Raw genomic sequence first — 25,417 nt, 5'->3', positions numbered from 1 at the left:
CTAATCTTCCTTTTCTACAGACCCATCTGACCTCTCCCCTTCTCACCAGGCCAAGCTAGGTCCCAATTCTTCCTCAGCCTCTGCTCCTCCACCCTATAATCCTTTTATCACCCCTCCTCACACCTGGTCCGGCTTACAGTTTCGTTCCCTGACTAGCCCTCCCCCACCTGCCCAGCAATTTACTCTTAAAAAGGTGGCTGGAGCTAAAGGCATAGTCAGGGTTAATGCTCCTTTTTCTTTATCCCAAATCAGATAGCATTTAGGCTTTTTCATCAAATATAAAAACCCAGCCCAGTTCATGGCTCCTTCGGCAGCAACCCTGAGATGCTTTACAGCCCTAGACCCTAAAAGGTCAAAGGGCCGTCTTATTCTCAATATACATTTTATTACCCAATCCGCTCCTGACATTAAAAAAAAACTCCAAAAATTAAATTCTGGCCCTCAAACCCCACAACAGGACTTAATTAGCCTCACCTTCAAGGTGTACAATAATAGAAAAAAGTTCCAATTCCTTGCCTCCACTGTGAGAGAAACCCCAGCCACATCTCCAGCACACAAGAACTTCCAAACGCCTGAACCGCAGCAGCCAGGCGTTCCTCCAGAACCTCCTCCCCCAGGAGCTTGCTACGAGTGCCAGAAATCTGACCACCAGGCCAAGGAATGCCTGCAACCCGGGATTTCTCCTAAGCCACGTCCCATCTGTGTGGGACCCCACTGGAAATCAGACTGTTCAACTCACCTGGCAGCCACTCCCAGAGCCCCTGGAACTCTGGCCCAAGGCTCTCTGACTGACTCCTTCCCAGGTCTTCTTCGCTTAGTGGCTGAAGACTGACGCTGCCCGATCGCCTCCGAAGCCCCCTAGACCATCACGGACACCGAGCTTCGGGTAATTCTCACAGTGGAAGGTAAGTCTGTCCCCTTCTTAATCAATACGGAGGCTACCCACTCCACATTACCTTATTTTCAAGGGCCTGTTTCCCTTGCCTCCATAACTGTTGTGGGTATTGACAGCCAGGCTTCTAAACCTCTTAAAATTCCCCAACTCTGGTGCTAACTTAGACAATACTCTTTTAAGCACTCCTTTTAGTTATCCCCACCTGCCCAGTTCCCTTATTAGGCCGAGACACTTTAACTAAATTATCTGCTTCCCTGACTATTCCTGGATTACAGCTACATCTCATTGCTGCCCTTCTTCCCAATCCAAAGCCTCCTTTGGGCCCTCCTCTTGTATTCCCCCACCTTAACCCACAAGTATAAGATACCTCTACTCCCTCCTTGGCGACGGATCATGCACCCCTTACCATCTCATTAAAACCTAATCACCCTTACCCCGCTCAATGCCAATATCCCATCCCACAGCATGCTTTGAAAGGATTAAAGCCTGTTATCACTCGCCTGCTACAGCATGGCCTTTTAAAGCCTATAAACTCTCCTTACAATTCCTCCATTTTACCTGTCCTAAAACCAGACAAGCCTTACAAGTTAGTTCAGGATCTATGCCTTATCAACCAAATTGTTTTGCCTATCCACCCCATGGTGTCAAACCCATATACTCTCCTATCCTCAATACCTCCCTCTACTACCCATTATTCTGTTCTGGATCTCAAACATGCTTTCTTTACTATTCCTTTGCACCCTTCATCCCAGCCTCTCTTTGCTTTCACTTAGACTGACCCTGACACCCATTAGGCTCAGCAAATTACCTGGGCTGTACTGCTGCAAGACTTCACAGATAGACCCCATTACTTCAGTCAAGCCCACATTTCATCCTCATCTGTTACCTATCTCGGCATAATTCTCATAAAAACACACGTGCTCTCCCTGCTGATTGTGCCCAATCAATCTCCCAAACCTCAATCCCTTACAAAACAACAACTCCTTTCCTTCCTAGGCATGGTTAGTGCAGTTGGAATTCTTACACAAGAGCCAGGACCGCACCCTGTAGCCTTTCTGTCCAAACAACTTGACCTTACTGTTTTAGCCTAGCCCTCATGTCTGCGTGCAGCGGCTGCCGCTGCTTTAATACTTTTAGAGGCCCTAAAAATCACAAATTATGCTCAAATCACTCTCTACATTTCTCATAACTTCCAAAATCTATTTTCTTCCTTATACCTGGCGCATATACTTTCTGCTCCCCGGCTCCTTCAGCTGTACTCACTCTTTGTTAAGTCCCACAATTACCATTGTTCCTGGCCCGGACCTCAATCTGGCCTCCCACATTATTCCTGATAACACACCTGACCCCCATGATTGTATCTCTCTGATCCACCTGACATTCACCCCATTTCCCCATATTTCCTTCTTTCCTGTCCCTCACCCTGATCATGCTTGATTTATTGATGGCAGTTCCACCAGGCCTAATCGCCACACACCAGCAAAGGCAAGCTATGCTATAGTACAAGCCACTAGCCTGCCTCTTGGAACCTCTCATTTCCTTTCCATCGTGGAAATCTATCCTCAAGGAAATAACTTCTCAGTGTTCCATCTGCTATTCTACTACTCCTCAGGGATTATTCAGGCCCCCTCCCTTCCCTACACATCAAGCTTGAAGATTTGCCCCCACCCAGGACTGGCAAATTAGCTTTACTCAACATGCCCTGAGTCAGATAACTAAAATACCTCTTAGTCTAAGTAGACACTTTCACTAGATAAGTAGAGGCCTTTCCTACAGGGTCTGAGAAGGCCACCGCAGTAATTTCTTCCCTTCTGTCAGACATAATTCCTCAGTTAAGCCTTCCTACCTCTATACAATCTGATAACAGACCAGCCTTTATTTGTCAAATCAGCCAAGCAGTTTTTCAGGAAACCTTTATATCCCTTACGGTCCTCTGTCTTCAAGAAAAGTAGAACAGACTAAAGGTCTTTTAAAAACACACCTCACCAAGCTCAGCCACCAACTTAAAAAGGACTGGACAATACTTTCACCACTTTCCCTTCTCAGAAATCAGACCTGTCCTCGGAATGCTACAAGGTACAGCCCATTTGAGCTCCTTTTTATTAGGCCTCAGTCTCATTCCAGACACTGGACCAACTTAGACTGTGCCCCAAAAAAACTTGTCATCCCTACTATTTTCTGTCTAGTCATACTCCTATTCTCCATTCTCAACTACTCATACATGCCCTGCTCTTGTTTACACTGCTGGTTTACACTGTTTCTCCAAGCCATCACAGCTGATATCTCCTCGTGCTATCCCCAAACTGCCACTCTTAACTCTGGAAGTAAATAAATAATCTTTGCTGGCAGGACTATGCTGAATCTCCTTAGGCACTCCCTAATCAGATGTCCTAGGTCCTCCCAATTCTTAGACCTTTTATATCTGTTTTTCTCCTTCTCTTATTCCATTTAGTTTTTCAATTCATACAAAACCGTATCCAGGCCATCACCAATAAGTCTACACGACAAATGTTTCTTCTAACAACCCCAAAATATCACCCCTTACCACAAAATCTTCCTTCAGCTTAATCTCTCCCACTCTGGGTTCCCACACTGCCCCTAATCCTGATCGAAGCAGCCCTGAGAAACATCGCCCATTATCGCTCCATACCATCCCCCAAAATTTTCGCTGTCCCAACACTTTACCACTATTTTGTTTTATTTTTCTTATTAATATAAGAAGGCAGGAATGTGAGGCCTCTGAGCCCAAGCCAAGACATCGCATCCCCTGTGACTTGCATGTATATGCCCAGATGGCCTGAAGTAACTGAAGAATCACAAAAGAAGTGAATATGCCCTGCCCCACCTTAACTGATGACATTCCACCACAAAAGAAGTGTAAATGGCCGGTCCTTGCCTTAAGTGATGACATTACCTTGTGACAGTCCTTTTCCTGGCTCAAAAAGCTCCCCCACTGAGCACCTTGCAACTCCCACTCTTGCCCGCCAGAGAACAAACCCCCTTTGACTGTAATTTTCCTTTACCTACCCAAATCTTATAAAATGGACCCACCCCATCTCCTTTCACTGACTCTCTTTTTGGACTCTGCCCGCCTGCACCCAGGTGATTAAAAGCTTTTATTGCTCACACAAAGCTTGTTTAGCAGTCTCATCACACGGACGTGCATGAAACTGACCTATTGTTTAAAATAACAATTACTATTTATGAGCATCTGCTCTGTACCTCCTCAACCTCACAACAATTAGGAAAGGTGAGAACTGTTTCTATCTCACAGCTGAAGAAACTGGAGTTCAAAGAGGCACCAGTTAGGTTTGAGCCTAGGATATCTGGTTCCAAAGTTTTGCTCACCTCACCTCTTACTTACTGTCTTCCTCAACACATATCTCTTTGACCCATTCTTCCCATGGACAGAAAGAGTGTTATGGCACCTCTATGTCAGGATGTAATTGGGCCTCTTATGCAACCCACTCACCCCCTTTAAGCCCCACTTTCTTTTCTCCCACCCCAGATTGGGAGACCCCCAAGGGCAAGGTCTAGACCTAATCCTCCAACTGCACCCAGCACAGTGTGTAGCACATCAACACAGGTACACATCTTTTGTTAATATTTTGTGAAATGTTACACTAGAAAACAATGTATAAATTATAACATGACAGAAGCCATGTTTCCATCACCCAGCTTAAGAAATAAAACATTACAGATAAAGTTGAAATCCTCTACCAGCCCCCCACCAGATAAAAATTGACATAAATATGAAGTATGTCTTCCTATTTTTATTTATAGATTTGTATTCTTAAATCAGCATTTACATCAATTTTTGGCCAACACTACATATTACACCAATCCATCTGTGAAACAGCTGGTGGGAACTAGGGTGTGAGCACCATGGGATGGTATTGTCACAATTACCAAGGCTTTCACTAGTGGTCAACTGAAATGAGGTGCAGGTGGAAGGCCAGGGAGTGAAACATGGTAGCTGTGGTGGCTGCAAGGTTTGGGACAGTGATCATTATAAGGATTGTGGCATGGACTGGCTTTCCTTAACAGCACTGGAAGCTTTGGAGGAAAAAAATAATAGGCTCAGCAGAGCCAACTGCCAACTCAAGGCCTGCTGTGAAGACATTCCCTGCGTTCCTGGGTTTCAAAGAATTGGCTGCGTGTGTGTGTGTGTGTGTGTGTGTGTGTGTGTGTGTGTGTGTGTGTGTTGTTCCTTACTGTTTGGTTTGGTTTGCTGTTTTTTACCTAGTATTTCTGCACCTATGTTCTTAAGACTGGTATATATTTTTATTTGGTGTCAAGGTAATTAGGCTTATTACCTAATAATGATGGTACACTCCCTCTTTTTCTAGTCACTGAAATAGTTTCATAAAATAGGGAATAGCTCGAATATTTTATAATCTGTGCCTGCAAAATGATCTGGGCCTGGTGTTGCTTTTTGTGGAAAGTTTTGGTTTTTTTTTAATTGTTTTCTTCTAAGTTGGACAGCCACATGGTTTAAAGAGTCGGAGTTCGACAAGGTTTTGAAAATAGAATACTGCCCTCTTCCCCTGGCCCCATCCTGCCATTTCCCACTCCCCAAAGATAAACACTTTTTCATCCTTTAGCTGATTATTTCGGTATTTATTTCCATGTCTCCAAATAGTATACTATTTTTGTTCAGTTTTAGGTATTAATTATAGATGGAGGATATGGATATTCCCTCTTCCCTCTCCCATATCTGACTCACCATATGACATGCCCTTCCTATCCCCCATCTTTCCAATATAGTTATATCATACTACTGGTTAGATTAGTAATTCATGTTATATTCAAGTTACTAAGTAAATGCTATTCACAGCTGAGCATGAGGTGATTCCTTTCCCTGCCTTGTACAATTTTTGGTTTTCCTGGAGTGAATAATCAACTAATTATTTTGTTTGCTTTGTGCTTATCAATAATTCAATCCTTCTCCACCACCCTACAAATCTCTCCCCCATATGTCCAGGTGTATCAGGGACTCTTCTCAATGTCATTTCCATAAATCAACCTCTCCTAGAGCCTTCTGGCCTCTTCTAATCTGGGCTAGTTGCCCACTACACCTACTGCTATCATATAGGATAACTCCTGGAGCAGTTTTAAGACACATCCATAAGTTCTTTGACACTGTTCTCATTAGAGATGAAGTCTAGGCTGGACACTGGCTCACGCCTGTAATCCTAGCACTTCAGGAAGCCGAGGCGGGTGGGTTGCTTGAGCTCAGGAGTTTGAAACCAGCCTGGGCAACATAGCAAAAACCTGTCTATACAAAAAATACAAAAATTAGCCAGGTGTGGTGGCCTGCACCTGTAGCCCCAGCTTCTTGGGAGGCTGAGTTGGGAGGAGTTGCTTGAGCCCAGGAGGCAGAGGTTGCAGTGAGCCAAGATCATGCCACTGTACTCCAGCCTGGGCGACAGAGCCAGACCTTATTTCAAAAAAAAAAGGTTTAAAAAAAAAAAAAAAGAGATGAAGTCTACATATCTTCCCTTGAATCTGGATGAACCTTAGTGACTTGTTTGTAATCTACGGCATGCAGAGGATGTAGTGCTGTGCAACTTACAAGATTAGGTCATAAAATGTGATGCAATCTCCTTCTTGCTTGCTAGGATACTCACTTAGAAGTGCAGATACTTGGCCAGGTACAATGGCTCACGCCTGTAATCCCAGGACTTTGGGAGGCCAAGGCGAGTGAATCATCTGAGGTCAGGAGTTCAAGACCAGCCTGGCCAACATGGCAAAACCCTCTCTCTACCAAAAATATAAAAAATTAGCCAGGCGTGGTGGTGCGTACCTGTAATCCCAGTTACACAGGAGGCTGAAGCGGGAGAATTGCTTGAACCCAAGAGGCAGAGGTTGCAGTGAGCCAAGATCCTGCAACTGCACTCCAGCTTGGGCAACAGAGCAACATTCCATCTCAAAAAAAAAAAAAAAAAAAAAGTGCAGATACTCACTTGCATTGTCATGTAAAAGTCTGATTAACCTGAGATTGCCATACTGTAAGGAAGCCCAGCCCACATAGAGAAGCTATGTGGTGTAGACATTCTGGTAGACAGCCTCAGCTCTCTATCTACAACAGCATCAACAGCATCAACCCCAACTTTTATGTCACTCCTAAGCACTGACTCTTTCCAGTAATGGCCTCAGACATTGTGGAACAAGTCATTCCCATTGTGCTCTCTCTGAATTTTTCACCCAAAGAATTTGTAAGCATGATAAAATGATTGTTTTAAGTTGCTGAGCCTTGGGAAATTTTGCTTTGCAGCAATATTAACTGCAAAATCTCTTAAGAGTTATTAACCTGGAGATTTCCTTCACCTCTCCCCTATGTTGGATCTCTTGGTACCACATTCCATGCCTTCCTCTTCTTTGGTTTCCTCATTTCTATTAAAGAAGCATGTTCCCTGGGAGGTTTCAGAGAAAGGGTACACAGGACATACATTTTTAAAGACTGAAAATTTGAACTGTTTTTATCCTTACACTTTATAGTTTAGCCGGGTAAATAACTGTTATGAACATCAAAGGGATGAGAATTAGACAAGTAGGCAAAGATCAGAGGAAAGACTGTTCCATAGCAGTCTATGTCTACCTCATCTACAGCCTCAGGATCTCCAGGCTCTGAGCACAGGCTTCCACAGCAGGCATCTGCAAGCCCTGAAAAAGAATATCTTCCATATGTCCATCAGCAGCTCTCCCTTTTCCCTATTCTACTCCCTAACTGACATGATTTTAGCTCCTTTCCTCTGGGTGTTTGCCAGCTTCCACAACTGTCCTTAAAACGTGATGGCCAGACACAGAAGTCCCAGACACAGAAGTACAAAAGACAACACATTACTGTTAAGTCCAGGGAGTAAGCAAAATGCTTCCTCTAATGTTCAGCATATAGAGCTACCATATTGGTCTGCTTTTTGCCATGAGTGGTTGAGATATTCCTAAAGAATTATGGATAGGCAAGTGCTCTTTAAACTATAAAATGCAATCCATGTGCGTGTGAAGGGATTGCTATCATTAGGCCTAGTTGTCTTTGTACCTGGTGAGCAGAGTTGGTGACTGCTAAGCTTGGTCTTGACCTGATTCCCCAAGAAGGTGGGAAGCTTCTAAAAGAAAGAAGCTGGGAAAAAGGAATGAGGAAAGCCTCTGCTCTTGCAGGAATTACTGGATATACTGTTAAGATGTAGAGGACAGTAAGAAGGAAAGGGGGTTCAACTATATATACATATTTGCTTATGGTTCAAAAAGAAACAATGGAAGAATGCAAACTAATAGAAATAGTTACCTATAGATATCAGGAGAGTACAAGAAAGAGGAGGAGACAGGAATCAAAGTTAGAGGGAAAGTTTTATTCTGTTTTTTAAATGGAAAATCAAGCTAATAAATGTAGATGGAATAATAGAATTAGAAATTACCATTTTGTAAGCCCTGATTGAAGAAAAAATGGATCTGGACAATAGTCATTTGGCAGTCATCTAGGCTGTTAACTATTAAGTGAAAGTTTGATAAGAACTTTATAGAGAATGAATCAGACTTTCAACACCTGATGCCATTCATAACTGATCATGGGAAACCCAGATCCCATGCTTCCTCCTGATGGAATGCAATGAGAAATACACAGTACCACCAAGGAAGTATTCTTGTCAAAAAAGAGGAAAAATGGAACTTGAATCTCATCAAATCTCTATATCTAATGACCAGTTTGTGGAAAATATGGAAGATAAAAGAACACGTTTAATGTCACCACAATAACGCAATTAGCCAAATCCAGGGTGTACGAAATTGCAGTTTCTTCAACAAATAAATGGCATTTTTAAAAAGCAGGAGGTGGGAGAGGAATTATTATCAACTAAAGGAGAATTAAGAGATACTTTAATCAAATGCAATGTTTAGATTCTGATGCAAAGAAACCAAATATAAATGGACATTTTTTTTAAACAAATGAAGATCAGACATAGATGGGTATTAGTTGATATTAAGGAATCATTATTAATATGGCTGGGTGTGACAGTGGTACTATGGTTACTTTTTAAAACCCTTATCTGTTAGAGATACTAATTGATGTATTAACTGAAGAATGACATGATATCATATTTTCCTTATATGACTCCAGCACATACATGTGCATATAGATGTGTACATGAAGAGGTTGTAGGAGTAATAGATAAAACCAGATTGGCAAAATGTAGTTAACTGTTGAAGCTGCATATTGGGCACATGAGGAGTAGTTATAGTCTTTTCCCTAGTTTTGTGTACAGTTGAAAATTTCTGCCCTGTCCCTCTCCCTCTCCCTCTCCCTCTCCCTCTGCACGGTCTCCCTCTCCTCCCTCTCCCTCTCCCTCTGCACGGTCTCCCTCTGATGCCGAGCGGAGGCTGGACTGTATTGCCGCCATCTCGACTCACTGCAACCTCCCTGCCTGATTCTCCTGCCTCAGCCTGCCGAGTGCCTGGGATTGCAGGAGCGCGCCGCCACGCCTGACTGGTTTTCGTATTTTTTGGTGGAGACGGGGTTTCGCCTTGCTGGCCGGGCTGGTCTCCAGCTCCTGACCGCGAGTGATCTGCCAGCCTCGGCCTCCCGAGGTGCCGGGATTGCAGACGGAGTCTCACTCACTCAGTGCTCAATGTTGCCCAGGCTGGAGTGCAGTGGCGTGATCTCGGCTCGCTACAACCTCCACCTCCCAGCCGCCTGCCTTGGCCTCCCAAAGTGCCGAGTTTGCAGCCTCTGCCCGGCCGCCACCCCGTCTAGGAAGTGAGGAGCGTCTCTGCCTAGCCGCCCATCATCCGGGATGTGAGGAGCCCCTCTGCCCGGCCGCCCAGTCTGGGAAGTGAGGAGCGCCTCTGCCCCGCTGCCCCGTCTGAGATGTGAAGAGTGCCTCTGCCCGGCCGCGACCCCGTCTGGGAACTGAGGAGTGTCTCTGCCCCGCCGCCACCCCGTCTGGGAGGTGAGAAGCGTCTCTGACCGGCCACCCCGTCTGGGAAGTGAGGAGCCCCTCCGCCCGGCAGCCGCCCCGTCCGGGAGGTGGGGGGCAGCCCGTGCCCGGCCAGCCGCCCTGTCCGGGAGGTGGGGGGGGAGCCCCCGCCCGTCCAGCCGCCCTGTCCGGGAGGTGGGGGGCGAACCTCTGCCCGGCCGCCCCGTCCAGGAAGTGAGGAGCCCCTCTGCCCGGCGGCCACCCCATCTGGGAGGTGTACCCAATAGCTCATGGAGAACGGGCCATGATGCCGATGGCGGTTTTGTCAAATAGAAAAGGGGGAAATGTGGGGAAAAGAAAGAGAGATCAGATTTTTACTGTGTCTGTATAGAAAGAAGTAGACATAGGAGACTCCATTTTGTTCTGTACTAAGAAAAATTCTTCTGCTTTGGGATGCTGTTAATCTATAACCTTACCCCCAACCCCGTGCTCTCTGAAACAGGTGCTGTGTCCACTAAGGGTTAAATGGATTAAGGGCGGTGCAAGATGTGCTTTGTTAAACAGATGCTTGAAGGCAGCATGCTCCTTAAGAGTCATCACCACTCCCTAATCTCAAGTACCCAGGGACACAAACACTGCGGAAGGCGGCAGGGCCCTCTGCCTAGGAAAACCAGAGACCTTTGTTCACTTGTTTATCTGCTGACCTTCCCTCCACTATTGTCCTATGACCCTGCCAAATCCCCCTCTCCGAGAAACACCCAAGAATGATCAATAAATACTAAAAAAAAAAAAAAAAGAAAAAAAAAAGAAAATTTCCATAATAAAGACTTTTTAAAAATAAGAAAGCAGATGGGGTGGGAGCTGTAAAGAAACAAGATGTCTACCTCATAAACTGGACCAATTTCATAATCTGTGAAAAACCCAATTGGTGGCTTAGCTAGAAACACTGGAGTATCAGCACAACTGTGGGATGAAAAAAGAGGGGGAGAAAGGCTGTTAGTTTCATCCATACAATGAAATAGTAGGCAGTGACTGATTAATGTAAAAATAAATACATAAAGGCTATCAAAGATATTCACAATATACCATTTGTTGGGGGGTTTTTGGATCTTATTGTTAATGCAGGTTATAAAATAATTTTACAGTATGATCCAATCTTTGTGAAGACATAAGTAGCTACATATTTCATTTTCAATATGCATAGGAAAAACTCTACATGTTTAAACACCAATAAGTAACTGGGTTTTTAACATAGGTATCTCAAATATTAGTCTTTTCTAATCTTTCTTTCTTTTCTTTCTCTTTTCTTTTCTCCTCCTCTCTTCTCTTCTATTTTCTTTTTGACAGGGTCTCACTCTGTCACCTAGGCTGGAGTGCAGTGGCACAATCTTGGCTCACTGCAGCCTGGACATCCCTGTGCTCAGGTGATCCTTCCACTTCCGCCTCCCAAGTGGCTGGGATCACAGGTGCATGCCACCACACCCAGCTAGTTTTTGTATCTAATTTTTCTTAATAAAAAATATTAGTTGTCTAATAAAGAAATGTTAATAGTTTTAGGCTTACTAAAATTATGAACCCATGAAGCAACTCATTACTTTCATAAGGACAGTTACTGATATATAGGCAAAGGCACTCTTAAAGAAAAATCACAGTTTACACTAATTATTTATAATCAATCAAATTTCAAATGCTGTTATTACTCAAGACCTATGTCTCTAACGGGATTGCTTCCATTTGACCCAGATTGCTCCAATGTAAATAAAGGGCCAACACCAACCCCTATTTCTCAAGACCCCTGGCAGGTCAGAAAAGCATAAACCCAGGACTCTGGGGAAGGTTCAAAGGCCACACCAGTGGGTGACCCTGCAGCCCTGCTCTGTTCTGATACTGCTACCCTGCCCCGCAAGTCTAGGGACCTCTACAGCCAGACCAAATGGAGGACCATCTAGGTTAACTCTCATGGGTCAGGTTTTCTGAGAGTTCAAGTCAGAGAAAGACATACCTCTGTTCTGGCTCTGTACTCTGGAATTCTCCTATCGGTGCTGGCTTCTTTGGAGGAAAAACAAGAGACTTGCCTCCATATGGAGTGTTAGGAGGAAAAAAGCGGGGATTTTTTAGGAAGTGGTTCCGACTCTCCATTCTGGCAAGCAGAAGTCTGTCTAGCTCTCTCTGTGGCACACGTAAGTGGTTCATCCAGTTTTTATTCCTTGGTTGACTTGCTTTCTTTGAAACATACAAAAGCATAGAGTCAATGACAGGCAAAGGGATTGTGCTTGTTGACATCTTGACCAACTGCATGACCCATAGATGGCCAACACAAGCTCTACTCTATTTTGCGATGGATTCATCACAGCTTCTCATGTCATCTGAATGCCTTCCCCTTCACTGCCTCTCTGTCCCCCCAAACACTGCTCTGCACACCCTTCCAAACTGACCTTGAGAGGTTCTCTGGTCCTTTCTTTGGCCTTAGGAGTTAAATTCCATGTCAGGCTGTCCACAGTGTGGTCTAACTCATCTTCGAACTCAGCAAGCTTCTTCCTGCATGAATCTTCAAGCTTCTTGTTCAGCTCTTTCTTCTGGACGGAACGCTTCTCACAGCTAAATGTCAGTTTTGAACATCCAGGTAGGGAGATGCCTACAGCATCAAGGAAACAAACTGAATCACTGCAACAAGGTGAGGAAGTGGGCATTCCTAAGATGACCAAATAAAACCACCAAAGCCACAGTTAGCTTGATCTTTCTCCTAAACTTTCACATTTACCACACCAGCTATAATTGTTCTTCAACATATGAATTACTCCTGGAACTTATTCTATGTATTCAAAATGGCCACGTGTGGTGGCTCACACCTATCATCCCAGCACTTTGGGAGGCCAAGGTGGGAGCATCACTTAAGCCCAGGAGTTGACACCAGCCTTGGCAACATAGTGAGAGTGAGACCCTATCTCTACAAAAAATAATTTAAAAATTTGCTGGGTGTGGTAGTGCATGCCTGTGGTCCCAGATGCTCAGGAGGCTGAGTGGGGAGAATTACTTCAGCACAGGAGGTCAAGGCTGTAGTGAGTTATGGTTGTGCTTCTGCACTCCAGCCTGGGCAACAAAGCAAGACCCGGTCTCAAAAACAAACAAACAAACAACAACAAAATTTAGGACTAGAGTGTTAAAATATTTTCCAACATGGTCAAAGAACATGAGTAGACCACTGTCACACACACATGCCTGTACACATACCCCATACATGAACATGCTTTCTGAAGAGCTCAGAGAAGGAATGAAAGTTTGTATGAGCTTTTTACACTGATCATCCCCCACCCCCTGGCCAAGCACAGTGGCTCATGCCTGTAATCCTGGCAATTTGGGAGGCTGAGGCCGGCGGATCACTTGAGGTCAGGAGTTGGAAACCAGCCTGGCCAACATGGTGAAACCCTGTCTCTACTAAAAATACAAAAAAATTATCCAGGCATGATGGCAGGCGCCTGTAATCCCAGCTACTCAGGAGGCTGAGGCTGAAGCAGGAGAATCGCTTGAACCCAGGAGGCAGAGGTTGCAGTAGATCACGCCACTGTACTCTGGCCTGGGTGACAGAGCGAGACTCTGTCTCAAGAAAAAACAAACAAACAAATGAAAAAACAAGAAAACCATCCCTCCAAACGTTAAATGAGAACATTCATTGCTAGCAAGAATGCAATCAAATGGATACCATCACAAATCTCTTAGCACAATGCCTGGTTAACTCTCAATACATGTTAGCCCCATTCTTATTGACCTGCATAAGATACTGAGTTTCCAACTAACTTTAAAATACTAAGTGCTGGCCGGGTGCGGTGGCTCATGCCTGTAATCCCAGCACTTTGGGAGGCTGAGGTGGGTGGATCACCTGAGGTCAGGAGTTTTAGACCAACATGGAGAAACCCCATCTCTACTAAAAATACAAAATTAGCCAGGTGTGGCGGCACATGCCTGTAATCCCAGCTACTTGGGAGGCTGAGGAAGGAGAATTGCTTGAACCTGGGAGATCGAGGTTGTGGTGAGCCAAGATCGTGCCATTGCACTCTAGCCTGGACAACAAAAGTGAAACTCTGCCTCAAAAAAAAAAAAAAAATACTAAGTGGCTTAGTACTCCATGACACTTGATTCTGCTACCTCTTTCTTGCCTTACTTCCCTACGTAGCTCAGACCATCAGTGGAACTCTCCCCAGGAGCACCCTCAGTTTTCTAGATCCCAATCCTCCCACCCCAAATACCTTCTCAGCTCCCAAGCCCCAGAGAATCAAACAGTCCCTCAACTGGAGCTATGGGAGAGCTTGTCTTCTGAGCCCAGCATGCTAGGCAATCCCAATAACTGGACACAGAATCCACACAGGGACTTCTCCCTGTCCACGTGTGGACTCTTCCAAAAGTCTAACTCCCTGCTTAAGCCCACATCACAGCCTCCCACCCCACTCATTCTCAGAATATCTTGCCTCCCATATCACAGGAAACTGGCCCAATGTCACATACATGTACACACCCTCTCTGCCTCTCTACCCAGGCTTCCCTCCATTCTGAAAGGATGAGAAGCTGCTCTTTTCCTGCATGGGAAAACCCATAGGTCCCTGCTCCAACTCATCAGGAACATGCTCCCTTGCTTATCTATGTCTTCAGTTTTTCCTTCTCTTGGTTCTTCAACTGCAACTCCAAGCACTTACATAATTCTTGGTATTGGGCAGCAGATGTGGGCATCATAGTCCACATGGAGAAGCCTGGACTTCAGTCATACAGGTGGGGGAGCACTAGCAAGAAATTGGCATGCTCAGATGCTCAGATTTGACTTTCCCAACAGTCACCATCGAAATTAAAGAAAAGGTGAAAAACACCTCTGAGCAAGGAAATGGCAGCAGAGGTAGCCAATGTGGCCCTGCTGAACTTCCCCCAAATGGTATCAGAGGCACTGAGAGCACAGAAGCATTACCTTTAGGTGCAGAGTGAAACGGCACTGTATCGGTGTAGTAATCTTCTGGGGAGATCAAATGATGTTTCCGTAGCAACTTGCTGTCTATACACCATCTGAAGACACTCTTCACTTCATAGAAGGGAAGGGGAGAACAAGGTGTTTCCAGCCAGACTGACCTTGAAGAACCCACACCCAAACTTTCTTCATCCTCCAAGCCTAAACTATCTAACAAAATTCCTTCTCAGAACCCTGTGGGAATGTTGAGATTTAAGAAACTCATCAAGTATCTATCAGCCACTTAAAAGAGGCCAACCACTGGGCAAAGCTGTGTTGTATTATTTGAGCTAAAATACTGTTACAGAGAAGTCTATAAGAAAACAGAATTATGAGAAATATGGTAGATTGAATAAACGGTCCCAATTCTTCACTTCTGTCTATATCCAGGCCCTTGACTGTGTGACTTTGCAGTGCCTGCTACTAGAGACAGTGCACTTCTTCACTCCTGACTGTGGCCATGTGACGTGCTTTGGCCAACGAGATGTTAGCAAAGGTTTGAAATGCACTTGTGCAGCTGAGCCTTCCCTCTTGTGGCTTTGCCATTATTGTGACAAGAGCTTCCCTGTCCCTTCATCTTAGACCCCAGGGGGAATCCAGAGCAGACCTGAGCCTGACCTACGAAGGAGACATGCCTAGCTGGACCCACAGCTTGGAGCCAGTCCAGCCAGCCAAGCCCAGCCAGCTCGGCCAATTCCCCACTGACTTGCAGATACAGGAGAGCGAAAATTTCAAGAGAGGGAAGGTGATAATTAACGTCTACGGGTGATGAGCCCAGAAATAGTAGCAAACACATTATTACTTATATAACATATAAATAACATTATTTATAGGTATTCCAAAGAATTAAAACTAGCAATGGCTACCTTTGGCAAGTGGACTGAGGTTGGGAGAGGTGAGGTGGAAAAGGCTTTTTTAAAAATAGACTTTATTTTTTAGACCAGTTATAGGTTTGCAGCAAAATTGAGAGGAAGGTACAAAGATTCCCCATACAGCTCCTGCATGCACAGCCTCCCCCATTATCAACGTCCCCCACTAGAGAGATACATTTGTTACTACTGAAGAACCTACATAGACACATTATTATCACCCGAACTCCATGTTTACATTACAGGTCACTCTTGGTGTTGTACATTCTGTGCATTTGTACAAATTTATAATGTACAGGTGGAGGCTTTTTATTCTTCATTAGAAGTTCTTCTAAACTATTTGATTTTTAAAAACCGTATATATTTATTACTTTGATAAAAATTAAAGAAAAAACAGGAAGAATATAAGACTTTTTCAACTTTTATACAGTTTTATTATCACTTGTCAATTATTGATAGGCAATGCTGGCCTGGGAGTGGGCATTTCCACACTGTAAACAAGACAGCCGCCTAGCCGCCTGCATCGGTGCTGGCCTCAGGTAGGGACAGTGCAGACACACTCAAGAGCAAGCGGCTATGTCTGGTTTTGCGGGGCAACCTAGAGCACCAGAAAGTGGTGTCACACAGGGGATCAGGACTGGGCAGAGAGAGCACTGAAACATCTCATTCCCCTTCATCCCATCCCTCAACAGATATTTCCAGGCAAGAAGATATGGGAGTGTTTGTAAGAGTGAATGGAGTAAGCAAATATTACCAGGAGAGCTTTTGGATATTCTTAGGGATGTGTAATTTAAGTATACTTCACAATATTTCAGATATATCAAGAGGAACAAAGAATAATACAGTGGGCCGGGCACGGTGGCTCATGCCTGTAATCCCACCACTTTGGGAGGCCGAGGCAGGCGGATCACGAGGTCAGGAGATCGAGACCATGGTGAAACCCCGTCTCTACTGAAAATACAAAAATTAGCCAGGTGTGGTGGCGGGCGCCTGTAGTCCCAGCTACTCAGGAGGCTGAGGCAGGAGAATGGCGTGAACCCAGGAGGTGGAGTTTGCAGTGAGCCGAGATTGCACCACTGCACTCCAGCCTGGGCAACAGAGCGAGACTCTGTCTCAAAAAAAAAAAAAAAAAAAAAAAAGGAATAATACAGTGAATATCCAAGTACCCATAAGTCATTGCTAAGACAGTTAACCTCCACCATGTCCCACTCTAGAAAGATCATCTCCAATCCTGTCCCCAGCTGGGGAAATCACTCACTAGAGTACATATGTATCATCCCTATGCATGTTTATATTTTTGAATAGTTACAGATTCTTAAAAACAAATAAAACTTCTGCATGTCTTAAATATAACATGTCAAATGTCATCACACTGTATGTGTTCCGCCTGAATTTTCTTTCTTTGCGGATTATCTTTATCTTTGTGAGATCCACCTATGTGATCCATGTAGTTCTTTTTTTTTTTTGAGACACAGTCTCGCTCTGTCGTCCAGGCTGGAGTGCAGTGGCATGATCTCAGCTCACTGCAACCTCTGCTTCCTGGGTTCAAGCGCTTCTCCTACCTCAGCCGCCTGAGTAGCTGGGACTACAGGCTCGTGCCACCACGCCCAGCTAATGTTTTGTATTTTTAGTAGAGACGGGGTTTCACCATGTTGGCCAGGCTGGTCTCAAACTCCTGACCTCAGGTGATCCGCCCGCCTTGGCCTCCCAAAGTACTGGGATTACAGGCGTGAGCACTGTGCCCAGCTGTGATCCATATAGTTCTAATAATCGATTCTTACTGCTTTTTAGTATATGATAGACAACAACCTACCTATCCATTCCCCTAATGATGCACCCCTGAGCTGTCTCCAGGTGTTTGCTATTTCAAGCTTCTGAATACATTTTCTTGTCTGTACATACAAGAAGCTCCCAACTGGACTTGCTGTCACCAAGGAGGCCCACAAAAAGGCAGTGGTCTCGCCCACTGGCCTTCACTCCTTTCCCTGACATCATCATCATCATTCTGATGGGTGTGAAAGGACATCCCTCTGGCTCTAATTTGCTGATCACTAAGAATGAGCATTTTTATTTATTTTTCCATTTCTGCAAATTCCCAGTCATGGTTTTTGCTCTTTCCTAAGTGAGCTGTTTGCCACTTTCTTGTTGTCTCCTAATTCTTTACATATTCTGGATACTGAATCTGTTCGTTATATTTGCTTTTGTGGATTTTGTTTTCACTTTTTTTTTAAGATGAAAGCTAGTTTATTAATAAAGTAAAGGAATAAAAGAATGGCTACTCCATAGGCAGAGCAGCCTGTTTTTACTTTTTATTTCAAAATAAAGAAGTTTAAAATTTAATGTAGTTGGCCGGGCATGGTGGCTCACGCCTGTAATCCCAGCACTTTGGGAGGCTGAGGTGGGCAGATCACTTGAGGTCAAGAGTTCAAGACCAGCCTGGCCAACATGGTAAAACCCCATCTCTATTAAAAATACAAAAATCAGCCAGGTGTGGTGGCGCATGCCTGTAATCCCAGCTACTCAGGAGGCTGAGGCAGGAGAATCACTTGAACCCAGGAGAGAGAGGTTGCAGTGGGCCTAGATTGAGCCACTACACTCCAGCCTGGGCAACACAGCAAGACTCTGTCTCAAAAAACAAAAACAAAACCAAAAAACCAAAAACCACTAAATTTAACTACAGTATTGTTTTTTTTGAGACAGGGTCTCATTCTATCACCCAGGCTGGAGTGCGATGGCACGATCTTGGCTTATTGCAACCTCCACCTCCCTAGCTCAGGTGATCCTCCCATCTCAGCCTCCCAAGTAGCTGGGAGGCGCATGCCACCACACTCAGCTATTTGTGTGTGTGTGTGTGTGTATTTTTTGTAGAGATCAGATTTCACCATTTTGCCCAGGCTGGTCTCAAACTCCTGGGCTCAAGTGATCCACCCAACTCGGTCTCCCGAAGTGCTGGGATTACAGGCTTGAGCCAGCACGATCAGCCTGAATTTCTTAATGTTTTCCTTCACTGGGCATTTAGGACCTTGTTAAAGAAGGCCTTTCATCTCCAGAGCTCATGAAGATGCTTTCTCATAGCATCTTCTAGGCTTTAAAAGATTCAGAGCTTATTTGCTGTGTGGTGTTGGTGAGGGCTTTAATTTTTCTCCCCGCAACCCAGATAACCGGGGTCACCCAGTTAACAGAGCTTTAGAGTCCACGTTGCTTTCCGTTGCTCACGTCTTCACTGACTGCTCTGTTCATCTGCCTATCTCAGAATCACACCCTTTCTCCAGGACCACTCTCCTTCTGCTGGAAGTACGTTCTTCAGTGAGTTCCTTGAGTCTCACTCTCCTGAGTTTCCTGTGGTGATAAATTCTGTTTCCCATCTGGAAATGCCTTTACCATAAGCAGATTCTTGAACAACCATCTATTTCAATGCCTGATTCTAAGCTGATGGTGAAGAGTCCCAAGTCACACTCACTGTATCACATGGCTTCCGGCTCCTACTGTGGCTGCTACAAAGTCTATTCTCAGTCTCAGCATCTGCTCTCTGTAATTTGTGCTTTTTCCTTGGCTGCATTTAAGATCTTCTCTTTGCACTTGGTGTCCTGCAGTTTCATGATGATATGGATGTGGATTTCTGTGCTTCCTGCTTCTGCGTATTCAGGCTTTCATAACTTACAGAAAATTCCTGGCCACTGTCACTTTAAGCCTCACGTCCCCACACTTCTCTGTTTAAATGTGTGCTGTGCCTCATCCTGACCTCCACACTTCTTATGTTTCATGTTTTCTATCTCTTTGGTTCTCTAGTCTGCATTTCTACTGATTTTCCTTTCCATCTACTAATTCAAAATCTCTAGCCAAAATGGGCCTGTTGTTAAACCCACAGTTTCATCTATTGTACTTGTCATTTCCAGACGTTCTCTTTGATTCCTCTCCAGTCTGCCAGGTCATTTTAGTGGTCTTGTGGCTCCTGGTTCAGGCTGTTTCCTTCCTTTAGTCTGTAAATATCTCAAGCATTCTTAGTTTAATTTAGGATGTCAAAGGCTGGGTTCTCTGAGGTTCAGTTCCGCTGTAGTTCTGCTGACTTACTCGTGGTGGCTTTTCCCATATGTGCTTGGTAATTTTACCTGTGAGCTCATGTTTAGCTGGTTTTAATCTGGGGAAATCCAGAGAGACCTGGGTGTGCTGGGAGCAGCCACCCACCATGCATGTTCTCACAAAGTTTGCAAAGAACACCATTCTTTTAACCTGGGCCACTTCTCAGGGCTGTGCTTACAGCAAGTGGTCTAGAGGAATGAGGTCATGTTTCTTCTAGTCAAAGTGCAGGTTTGTTGACTGTCCACTGAAAAAGCAGTGAGTTCTCCAACCTCAGCATGCATCGGCCATGACATCAGCCCCACTGCTTGCATAGCATCTACCTGGGCCCCTTGTGTCACCCCCTGGGAAACCTGTGCCAGCAAGAGGCTCATGCTGCTTGCTGTGCTCCAAGGACCCAGGAACCTCATGTCTTCAGTCAACATCTGTGAAACACTGTAGGCTAGCAGATTAGTCTGTAAACAGAGTAGAAGTCAGACCCAGAAAAACGTCAGTCCCTCCAGGCGCCTGCACGCTGCCCTCATGGAGGCAGGAGAGCTCCTCAGTGTGAGCTTTTCCAGATCACGCAGCTGCCACCAACACAAACTTCAAACCCTTGTAATGGGAAGCTATGCTTACACATCTCAGGGGAGCTTTGGCCGCCCCAGTGCAAGATCTCAGATAAACTTCCCTCTGGACTCTAGTGGACGGAGACCTCATCATCTTTGAAGGCACAGTTCCAACTCCACACCTCATGTGGTCCAAGGCTTCAGCTCTGCGCCACAACTTGCTGTTCACAGGAGGCAGCGGTTCCTGCTATTGGCTGATGCACCCAAGGCCAGCCAGGGGTGTGGGGCTTCTCTCGCAATAAACGTCTTTAGAGGCTACGGTTCTGGTTTCAGCTCCCTCTTCGTTTCTGGCTGTTGGAAGATTTCCCTTGCTTATTTGTGGTTCAACTATGCACCTATCCGAACCATTCCAGCAACATTCAAAGCTATCAAAGATGCAGTCATTCTCATAGAGAGAGCAGAGCTTGCTGTGCAGGTACTCGTGGTCCCGGTGGGTCTCCATCAGCCTGCTCTCTATGTTGAGGTCCCACACCTTCACCGACAGGTAGTCTCTGGTCATCAGGTACTGCCCACTATGGCTACATTTTACATCGGGTATGGATGAAATTATTTCTGAGAAGAAGGACCTACTGCTGGGATCTTGAGGCTCTTCAAAAAACTTGGAGTGTCTGTTGCACAGGGCCGAGGAGCCCATGCTGCTTAGTCAATGGTTCCTTTGCTGCTACTGTAGACAAGCACGTTGCACTGGTATGAGTGGAACTTGGCTGCCACGATGACTTCTGTCAGCTGCTCCATGTTAGCAGGTTTGATGTCTACCACGTCAAAATGTCTATGTGTGATTTCTAAGTGTCATAAATTAATCCTCAGGTCATTGATAGTGCTGTAATTCTAAATGAATCTTGAAGTCATCCATCTTCATCATTCAAGTTATAACTTTCTGCTCTTTTATCTCATCTGCTTCTTTTCCATAATTTTATAGTTTTATCACTTGTAGAGAGTAGAAAATGAGCAGTGTTCTGTCGTAACCACCTAATTTTATTTTTTGCTCAATTTCTAGACTTTTCTAATAGCCAAACCCTGGTTCATGACCTTTAAAGGTACTGTAAACATTATATTCTCCCCTAGAATGAGGGCGGCTTTTATTCTCTAGCTCTGCTGAAAAACAACTCCACCGTCCTTGTCTCCTGCCACAGGATCTCCAGAGTAATTAAACTCAACGGTGGAAATGACATCTGCTGCAGAGTGAGGCTGTGTAGCCCCCTGGTCACTCATTGATGGTCGTCAAAGCCTCTTCTGGCCTCTCCCCTGCGGCAGATCTTCAGCCACGTCCTCCTCGATGGCCCCATTGACTTGCGAGAAGCACCACTGGAACTCGTTGCCCTCTGGCAGCAGCAGCAGCCTCCAGCTCCTGCTACGGCAGCAGGCAGCAGGGACAGGTGGGGTTGGGTGGGGACCGCGGTGGACCAGGGAGGAGGCCTCTGTGCCACTGCCGCTGAGCGATCAGTCCCGGCTGTCACCAGCGCCCGAAGAGAAGACTTGTTGGAAGTTTTCAAACTTTGTTGTTTGCTCCATTAGCCAACATTATCTTAAGACATGGTGCCAGCCAGGTGAGGTAGCTCACGCCTGTAATCCCAGCACTGTGGGAGGCTGAGGTGGGCGGATTGCTTGAGCCCAGGAGTTCAAGACCAGCCTGGGCAACACAGTGAAACCCCATCTCTACAAAAAATACAAAAATTAGTGGGTGTGGTGGTGCCCGTCTGTGGTTCCAGCTACTCTGGAGGCTGAGGTGGGAGGATCCCTTGGGAGGTGGAGGTTGCAGTGAGCCAGGATGGGGCCAATGCCCTCCAGCAAAAAAAAAAAAAAAAAAAAAAAAAAAAGAGAGAGAGAGAGACATGGTGCCTTTGAATGGTCTTTCCTTTTGGAGGTCTCCTATAACCAACCTATCAGTGAAGACATGCATTCCCCCATCACATATGTTCATTGAGAGTTCCATCAGGAAAACAGAAACCAATCTATGTATATCAAATATTAAAGGTTTTAATACAAAGGATTGAAGACTGAGGGAAATAATGTCAGGGAAGCCATCTGCTATAGTTTAGGAGTTTGTTCCCTCAAATCTTATACTGAAATTTTTTCCTAAGGTTGGAGGTGGGGCCCAATGGGAAGTGTTGGGTCATGGGAGTGGACCCCTCATGTGTAGATGAATGCCCTAGGTGGGGGCAGGCAGGGAGTGAGTCCCACTATATTAGCTCACCTGGCCCCCCCAAACCCTCCACTCTCACTTGCTTTCTCGCCATGTGATATCTGCATGGCTCCCCTTAGGCCTTCTCCCATGAGTGGAAGCAGACTGAGGCTTTCACCAGATGCCCAGTATTCCAGCCTGCAGAATGATGAGCCAAATCAACCTCTTTTCTTTATAAATTACCCAGCCTCAGGTATTCCTTTACAGCAACACAAATGAACTAAGACATCATCATTAACAACTTCAGCCAGCAGCACTGAAGCAGGGCTTTCTTAAGACGTTATCTGGAAACTCAGCCTGGGCAACATGGCAAGACCCTGTCTCTACTAAAAATACAAAAAACTAGCCGGGTGTGGTGGTATGTGCCTGTGGTCCCAGCTACTAGGGAGGCTGAGGTGGGAGGATCACTTGAGCCCAGGAGTCAGGGGTTGCAGTGAGCTAAGATTGCACCACTGCACTCCAGCCTGGGTGATGAAGCGAGACCCTGTCTTGAAAAAAAAAAAAAAAAGTTATCTAGAAGTTGTTTTCAAACTCACAGCCACTCAATCATCTGCCTACTACTGCTTTTTGAAATAAATGGCCTTCCTTTCCAAAACTCACCAAGGGCTTCTCATCAGCTGACCTATCCTGGAAGCACAAGGGGGAGGTGCCTTCTGGGAAATGTACTCCCTGGTCTCTCCTTGGCAACAGAGACTTTAGCAGGGGGTAACAGCAATGCCAAGTTGACACAAGCTAGCCCAGTTCCCAAGGACTTTGGTGATGGTTTATTTAAAATATCAAAAGATAAGACTTCTATACAAAGGATAAAGGCCACGTGACAAGAGATGTATCCTCTCTCTTCTGATACAATTCTTTCCACAGTCCTGCCCCAGGTTATGGGTGGCTAGGTGCTGTGTCTGCAGGAGCTGTCAGGCCTGGGCATGTACCCCGAGCCTTGGAAAAGCCTGCTCTGGCCTTGTGACCATCTTTTCTCCTCTGGGAAGGGTGGGCTTCCTATACTAACACTGTGGCTCCTGGGCATGGCTCTGCGAGGTCTTGGATAATGTGGACAAGTTTCCAGCAAGGGACAAGAATGAAAGCACAAGATGTTCTGCAGCATTCTGATCTTTCTCCCTCACTTTGGAGAATTTACATGTGCTTGCCACTTTGTCACATTTTTATTAGCAAACACAGAAAGGTTGCCTCTATGCCTCAAATAAGAAACTTTTAGGGGGATGTCCTCATTGCCAGTTATCTAAGTTACAAAAAAAAGTTACCTCACCCTTCTCTGAGAAGCAGACACACCAGAGGGGTATCCATGGAACTGGATTAGTGTGTCTACTTCTTCACTTCTTAAAAGAAAGACACATTACCAGCAGAGACCTGAGAAACCAGGGCAGATAATGGCTGATTAGAACTTAATATCATTCTTGGGTAAAAATAAAATGAAAGTCATTGAAAAATTCTCCAAACTGACATTTGTCTCCTGGTTCTCAATGTTTTATTTCACTTTCATTTAAAAAAAAAAAACCCAAATAGTTAATTATTTAATCTCCCCTAATCTCTAATCAACAACAACAAAAAAGGGACAGTAGCTGACTCCCAGGATTCAGGGAACATCAGGCAACCAGTAAAGACTCTGGACATTTGCTACCAATAATTTCTGCAAAATCCACATTATCTGGGCCACCATTGACGGAGGGGTCCTTGCAGCTACACTGTGCTGTGGTGGAGGGGGAAACAGGAAGAGATACAGAACCTGTGCCTGAGTGTTACTGTTTAATGGGACTTGAGTCTCAGAGGTCTGGCAGGCCTGATGAAGGATAGGGCTTCTGCTGCTCAGAGCCACACTCTAAGAGAAGTCTTCAACCCTCCTGAGACACCATGGCTCATCAACAATCCTTCCTCCTCCCAATAGAAGAAAGCCATGGGTTTTGACAGCAGACACACCCAAGTTCAAATCTAAGTCCCACCCCTTCCAAGCTGTGGGGCCTCAGGGAAGTCATTTGATCATCTAAGTTTAGTTCCTACACCTGTAAGATAGAAAGAAAACCTACCTTACAGGGTTGTCGGGAGGATTTAGTGGGATAACCTATGCAAAGCATATTAGCATCTGGGCCCTAGTAGGTCCTCATAAGTTTAAATGCCTTTTAAGGCACTGTATCTTCCACTTCTTCCTCCCTTAGATCTTTCCCTCTAGGCCAAAGATATAACAGGTCTCCTAAATATACTGTCTTTTCTGTCTACTGCACTGGAAAATGATAATTTTCAAGAATTCAGGAGAATAGGTCAAGGTCTTTGTGGGGAGTGGTGGAGGGAATAAAAGGAATCAGCGTTTCTTGAAGAAATGGCTGATTCCAGGTCTGGGGCCAGAAATACCCAAGATGAGCCTGGAACATCTCACCAGCTCAGAAAGCAAGGAAGTTATCAAAGACAGCTGATTGTCAAATGAATCAGCAGTCAACTGGAAAAGGCTCTCTGCCAAAGATGGAACAATTTGAGCACCAAAAGGATAATAAATAATTTGCAGTCATGAAATCCAAGCGTCCACAATGATACTAAAACAACCAAACAAACCTCATTAGTCACCTTTGGCAGATGTTAGGGGAACCAACTCACTATTTTAAACACTGGCAAATAAAGGGAAAGAATTAATGCTGCCCATACTTTGGGGTAATCAAAGTAGTTTCTGAAAAGTTTGTCTTTATAGAAGTAGTTCAGCTGACAAATAAATAAAGAAAGATAGAATTATTATTACCATTAGCATTTCATTATAATTTGTAACCCCTAATAAAATAATAAAATAAAAAGGCTGCCAGCATCATGAAAGGAGAGATAGCAACCACATATCATGTACCTCCTGAGGGAAACACATAGCATCACCTATGAAGTGTTCTTTCCCCACCAC

The 25,417-nt window shown here is 45.0% G+C and overlaps 1 protein-coding gene and 1 pseudogene across 7 annotated transcripts in view; both read right to left on the bottom strand.

Annotated features, from left to right (window-relative positions):
* DLEC1 (DLEC1 cilia and flagella associated protein) overlaps positions 1-25,417 on the bottom strand; it is a 75,001-nt gene that overhangs the window by 41,103 nt on the left and 8,481 nt on the right. For all 7 annotated transcript variants that reach the window (XR_008678018.2, XM_055381286.2, XM_055381285.2 and 4 more), the window contains exons 3-6: positions 14,759-14,869; positions 12,243-12,442; positions 11,810-12,030; positions 10,692-10,770 (exon numbers count right to left, since the gene is read on the bottom strand). Coding sequence is in view for 6 of the 7 variants with exons in the window: in XM_055381286.2 (XP_055237261.1) it covers positions 10,692-10,770; positions 11,810-12,030; positions 12,243-12,442; positions 14,759-14,869 (611 nt within the window). In the remaining variant the exon portion in view is untranslated. The remainder of the gene's footprint in view (positions 1-10,691; positions 10,771-11,809; positions 12,031-12,242; positions 12,443-14,758; positions 14,870-25,417) is intronic.
* On the bottom strand, positions 20,536-21,375 carry LOC129532297 (serine/threonine-protein phosphatase 2A 55 kDa regulatory subunit B delta isoform-like; annotated as a pseudogene).

This window comes from Gorilla gorilla, chromosome 2, assembly GCF_029281585.2.
Source record: "Gorilla gorilla gorilla isolate KB3781 chromosome 2, NHGRI_mGorGor1-v2.1_pri, whole genome shotgun sequence".
Lineage (NCBI taxonomy): Eukaryota > Metazoa > Chordata > Mammalia > Primates > Hominidae > Gorilla > Gorilla gorilla.
Note: the sequence above shows the minus strand (reverse complement) of the source record. Positions and strands in the feature narration are given on the sequence as shown.